We start from the raw sequence: 6,220 nt of genomic DNA, 5'->3' as shown, positions 1-6,220 counted from the left end.
TAAGTTGCAGTATTTGTTTAAAAAAAAAACCAAAAGGTCACTGCATGTAAACAACACACACATTAACTGATTTTATTTTTATTATAGTGTGTGTGTCCTACACTGCAATGATCATTATGTGGAGGTCAGAGAGAAATCTTTGGAAATCTGTTCTCATGTTCTTTAAACTGTTTTCCAGTAATGTAAATCAGGTCATTAGGCTTGATATCCAGGATCTTTATGTACTACACAAACCAAGAACCACCTAATTATCTGACTTTAAAATTTTAATGCTGAGATAACTTACAGTATTAAGGTCTGAATGGCAAGCCAGACTACTGAGTTAAAGTTTTCGAACCAAACTGGTATGAAGAGAGCATGAAGCTAACAAGTTTAATTAAACATCTATCCACATGTCATTGCATGTGAACAACATGAAAACACACAAACAATCCACAGACTAAGTGTGGAAAGTTTTAAATTGAATTCTCATCAGAGGAATCTCAATTGACTGAGAAGCACTTAAAGAAAAGTTCAACATCCTTTGTCATGGAGGAAATGCAAATCAAAGCAATCCTGAGATCCTTTTTTTTTAATTAGGTATTTTCCTCGTTTACATTTCCAATGCTATCCCAAAAGTCCCCCATACCCACCCACAATCCCCTACCCACCCACTCCCCCTTTTTGGCCCTGGTATTCCCCTGTACTGGGGCATATAAAGTTTGTAAGTCCAAAGGGCCTCTCTTTCCAGTGATGGCTGACTAGGCCATCTTTTGATACATATGCAGCTAGAGACAAGAGCTCCGGGCTACTGGTTAGTTCATATTGTTGTTTCACATATAGGGTTGCAGTTCCCTTTAGCTCCTTGGGTACTTTCTCTAGCTCCTCCATTGGGGGCCGTGTGACCCATCCAATAGCTGACTGTGAGCATCCAATTCTGTGTTTGCTAGGCCCCGGCATAGTCTCACAAGAGACAGCTATATCTGGGTCCTTACAGCAAAATCTTGCTAGTGTATGCAATGGTGTCAGTGTTTGGAAGCTGATTATGGGATGGATCCCTGGATATGGCAATCACTAGATGGTCCATCCTTTCGTCACAGCTCCAAATTTTGTCTCTGTAACTCCTTCCATGGTTGTTTTGTTCCCATTTCTAGGAAGTGGCAAAGTGTCCACACTTTGGTCTTCGTTCTTCTTGAGTTTCATGCGTTTAGCAAATTGCATCTTATATCTTGTGTATCCTAAGTTTCTGCTATTAAAAAGAATGAATTTATGAAATTCCTAGGCAAATGGATGGACCTGGAGGGCATCATCCTGAGTGAGGTAACCCAATCACAAAGGAACTCGCACAATATGTACTCACTGATAAGTGGATATTAGCCCAGAAACTTAGGATACACAAGATATAAGATACAATCCTGAGATTCTACCTTACACAAGTCAGAATGGCTAAGATCAAAAACTCAAGAGACAGCAAATGCTGGTGAGGACATGGAGAAAGAGAAATATTCTACCACTACTGGTGGAATTGCAAATTTGTACAACCACTCAGGCAATTAACATGGCAATTCCTCAGAAAGTTGCAAATAGTGCTTCCTGAAGACCCAACTATACCACTCCTGGACATATACCCAAAAGATGCTCCATCATAACACAAAATCATGTGTTCCACTATGTTCATTGCAGCTTTAGTCATAATAGCCAGAAACTGGAAGCTTCTGGCTATTAATTGTCCCCTAACCAAAGAATGGATACAGACGATGTGGTTCATTTACACAATGGAACGGTATTCAGTTATTAAAAATGAGAACATCATGAATTTTGCAGGCAAATGGATGGAACAAGAAAATATCATCCTGAATGAAGTGTCCCAGATCCAAAAGGACAAGCATGGCCTGTACTCACTAGTAAGTGGATATTAGCCAAAATGTACAGAATACCAATTATACAACCCAAAGACTGAAAGAAGTTTAGCAAGAAGGAAGGCCTAAGTGAGGATGCTCAGAAAGGGGAACAAAGTAATCATGTGAGGCAGAGGGAGGACACTACCTGAGAGGAAGGGGGAGAGGAAAGGGGGCAGAATCATATATGGGGGAGTCAGGAGAGAAGCCCAGAGGGTCAAGAGAATGAATGAAACTATGTAGCTACCCAAGATTTTTGGAGAATGGGAAGAACCTCTAGAAAATCCCAGAGACCTGGAATGTGAGAGGCACCCAGGACTCAATTTGGTTATTCTTAGCCAAAATGCCCAATAGTGGAGAGATAGACATTAAAAGTCCACCTTTAGTAGTCAGATGGCACCCCCCAGTGGAGGGATGGGGACACTAACCCACCTTCAAAATTTTTGACTTGTTCAAAAAGAAATGCGGAGACAGAAATGGAGTAAAGTGTGAAGGAATGGCCAGCTAGTTACAAGTCCAACACGGGATTTAGGAGCCTAGCATGACTGTCCTCTGAGATGTTGTTCCAACAGCTGACTAAGACAGATGAAGACACTTACAAACAACCATTGGTCTGAGGTTGGGAACCCCTATGGCAGAATTAGGTTAAAGACTGAAGGAACCATGGGGGATGGAAACCCTATAGGAAGTTCCAACAGTCTTAATTAACCTGGACACCAGGGGGCTCCCAGAGACTCATCCACCAACCAAAGAGCATACACTGGCTTGTCTGAGATCCCCTAGCACATATATAGCAGAGGACTGACTGCCTTTCTTGTCCTTAGTGGGAGAGGATGCACCTAACCCTGTAGAGACTTGATGTCCCAGAGAAAGGTATCCTGGGTCAGGGGAGATACCCTCTCAGAAACAAATCGGAAGAAGCATACGGTAAAGAAACCTGAAGTGGGGTGAACCAGGAGGAATGACAACATTTTGGATATAAATAAATAAAATAATTATTTTACAAAATAATCTAAACAGCATATAAAATAAGAAATAAAATTTATAAGGCATATAACATATTACAGAGCACCCAACAACATATGAAAATATAAATGTAGAAGGAAAAACGATCTAAGTACATGATGTAGAATGCATCGTGAGGGCTTCAGTCATGGTCAGTAGACAATTCTTTTTTGGCATGCTCCAGGGTGAAGACTCAATAAACAGTACTGAAAAAGAGAAAGTTGTAATGATGTCAATATTTTTAAATATATGAATATTTATATACATATATATATCACCTATTCAAAAATTTAAAAGGTTTGTAATATATATTAATACTTGATAGTGTAAGCAAGCTATATGTTTGCAGGGTGGCATAGGATTTCTAGCAGTTTCTTTTGTGTATAATATTTTCTGCACTATTTAGGTTGTATAAAAGTATAAATGTACTGGTACAAATACAAAAGTAAAAATTCCAAACAGCACCAACTTCAATATCTCTAGAATTACTAGGAATAAAGCTAAACAGTAGAACTTTCCTGAAGGATAAAGATGACCATGTGTATGTGACTACACAGTGGAAATGAACACTGCCATAGAAGTCTTCTCAGACTGTCATATCTGATTCTAATCACTAGATCACTAGATGGAACTGAGAATGTCTGGTCCATCAAATACAAATCTGGCTATACTCGTGAGACCATTTCCAGAAATGAGGTAAATGTTTTTGACCTAACCTATTGACTTAATCTAATAATGCAGTTGAAATTTTCATAGATTATTTAGAGAGGTATATCCTGCTTGGTGGAAGGAAGCCACTGGGAACGAGCCCCTTGTGGTTGAAAATTGGCCTGGTCCCTTCTTATTGCACCCAGCTTGTGAAGGTCAAGAGTTGAATATTTCTGGACCAATACAGCCTCCCATTGTGAGATAGAAAACATCTCAAATTATGAGCTCAATAAAACATTTCTCCAAAACATCATTTTGTTAAGGTCATGGCAGTGAGACACTACCTAAAACATACTCCTAAGTCTATGGATTAGATTGAAGACATACAAGTTATCATTATCTCACTACATTGGCAGAAACAGAATCTTCAGAGGGCAGGTTTCAGGACTGTCATATTCAAGCCATTTAAAAAAAAAATCAGTGTCCAGTGCCCAGCGCTGTGTTCATCAGACAGGATGTGTTTGTTGAATTAGTGTAGAAAGGATAGAAGGAGGAACTTGTACCATATGTCCATTGTGTTGGAGGGACATAGGGGAAAAGGGAAGGGAATCATAATGTGAGAATGAGGAAGTACTGGGGGGGGGGATGTGGGAAGCAGGGAACATCTCTCTAGCCTATTGAACTTGTGACATATCAACAGCTAATTCTAAGTGCATGCAACTGCTATGTTTGCATAGTGTGGGCAATAGACTGCCAGGGTTATGACGTTACAGATGCACAGGGAACTAATACAGGCTCACCTAAAATCCAACACTGCAATTAAGTGTCAGATTTATAGTTCATTGCAGAAAGACCTTTTCTTGCAGCACTTCATTTTTACTGTTTGATCTCCAGTCTGCACAGTCCCAGTGAAGCAAATGTTAGCACATCTTTGGTTTCCAAACTGAATTTTGCCATCTGGAGAGGAAGAAAATCATGAAACAAAATATAAATATCAGTGGAAAGAGTGAGTCAGTATAGAGTCACATCAGAAATACAAGCATATCTGAGGAGGACTCTCTGGGACACTATTCCTCAAACCCTAACCTAACCCTCAGGTAGGACTCAATTCCTAAAAGTGCTGAGTGGAATTTTAGACTCTAATTCCTACCATATCAGACTATATATTCACCCAGAAATTCCCCGAAGATCTTCCAGATACATTTCAAAACAATTTTGTCTTCATAATTCATTTGTTTGTCTGACCAATATTCAGTGACAGCCATTACCAAAAGCAAAAGGGCCTGTCTCTCCTACTCTTCCTGGCAAAGACATTTTCCTTCAGTATCTGCATTTGCCATCAGTATCCTGGAGCTGGATTCATCATTGTAGGGCAAGGAAGATGACTCTCAGAGGTCCCAGGCCTTACATACCTTTAAGGGTTATGAGCGAGGCACATTTCTCTCCAGGTTTAGCCTGACAGCAACCTTCTCCACTCTCACAAATCCCCTGAGAATTGATCCTATCACACGTGATACATGTCAAAGCTGAAAAGAAAAAAAATCCAGTGTAAGAGACTCATTCAGATAGCAAACTCAAGCACCAATGGGAGCTGAGCATGTAGATATGGCAAATAAATAAGCAATAGCCAGGAAATGAGCTGAGTACATGCTGAGCTAACACTTTCATGAAGGTTCATGATCAAAGGACTCTGAAAAGGGAAAGTTGGAGAAGAGATGGAAGGTTCCCCAACCTCAAACTATGAGAATGGATCAAGTTATCAGAATGAGAATCAAAGCTCTGATGTAGGATGCCTAATGCATCACACAGCATTAGGTTTGTGAGGCATCTAAAAGAGAGAGATGGCAGAAAGGGTCCAGATTTTGACATTGTCAGTTAAGATTGTATTCATTGGCACATACAGCAAAGGGAAGAATATCTCCTACAGAAAATTCTCAAAGGAATCCTGTTTTTAAAACATAGTATTCTATCATGCCAGATTGGATAAATCATTTTTTTTCATTATTTTCATCCTGGCAATGACCTTTGTTTCTCACTTCCAATCCAAGTTTAGGCCAATTTGCATGTAAACTTGAGGAACTGAAGATATGTATTCCAGAGATCAGATATGAAGGAAGGTGGGGAGGATCAGAAGAAGAAGAGGGCAACAGGGAGCCAAAGAAAGTACAGAGAGAAGGACAAGAAAGCATCTTTGAGTGTGCACAGCAGAAGCAAGGGGAGGAAGTGGATATGGATATGGGAATGAAGAATGGTAAGTTCTAATGTTATCTTAGTTTCTACTCCCCACATCTCCAAAATCCCCTAATGTGTTGCAGCAGTCTGTCTGCCCACCAGTATCGACCACAATCATCTGCCAGGATCTTACCTTGCGAGGACATCACCAGCAAAGACAGGACCAGCAGGAGCTGCAAGATGTGCTTTCCCATTGCAGTGAGATTGATCTGCAGACCAGAATGCATCAGAGGAGAGGACAGAGTGCTCAGGTCCCATATAGGCAAGGCAAGTTTATATTGTAGCCTAGGTTAGGAAGGGCAGACAGAGGTTTTCCCAGAAATTGACTGAGCATATAGCCAGGGGGGGCATAGATACCACAGATTTTTTCCAAACGTCATGGTGTTATAACAAATCATCTGGAAAGCATCCACTAAGGGAAACTTAAATTCAGGGACAACGGAGTCAGAGTTAATCTT

At 40.3% G+C, this 6,220-nt stretch overlaps 1 protein-coding gene across 1 annotated transcript; it reads right to left on the bottom strand.

Moving 5' to 3' along the window:
• Positions 1 to 2,901: 2,901 nt before the first annotated feature.
• Pate12 (prostate and testis expressed 12) lies at positions 2,902 to 6,011 on the bottom strand. The gene is made up of 4 exons (NM_001167586.2): positions 5,896 to 6,011; positions 4,943 to 5,056; positions 4,331 to 4,487; positions 2,902 to 3,088 (listed from the first exon to the last, which is right to left on the bottom strand). The coding sequence occupies exons 1-3, from the start codon at positions 5,954 to 5,956 to the stop codon at positions 4,363 to 4,365; spliced, it is 300 nt and encodes a 99-aa protein (NP_001161058.1). The 5' UTR covers positions 5,957 to 6,011; the 3' UTR covers positions 2,902 to 3,088; positions 4,331 to 4,362.
• Between the last annotated feature and the right edge of the window lie 209 nt (positions 6,012 to 6,220).

Source organism: Mus musculus, chromosome 9 (assembly GCF_000001635.26).
Source record: "Mus musculus strain C57BL/6J chromosome 9, GRCm38.p6 C57BL/6J".
Lineage (NCBI taxonomy): Eukaryota > Metazoa > Chordata > Mammalia > Rodentia > Muridae > Mus > Mus musculus.
The sequence above is the reverse complement of the archived record's forward strand: the minus strand, read 5'-3'. Positions and strand labels throughout refer to the sequence as shown.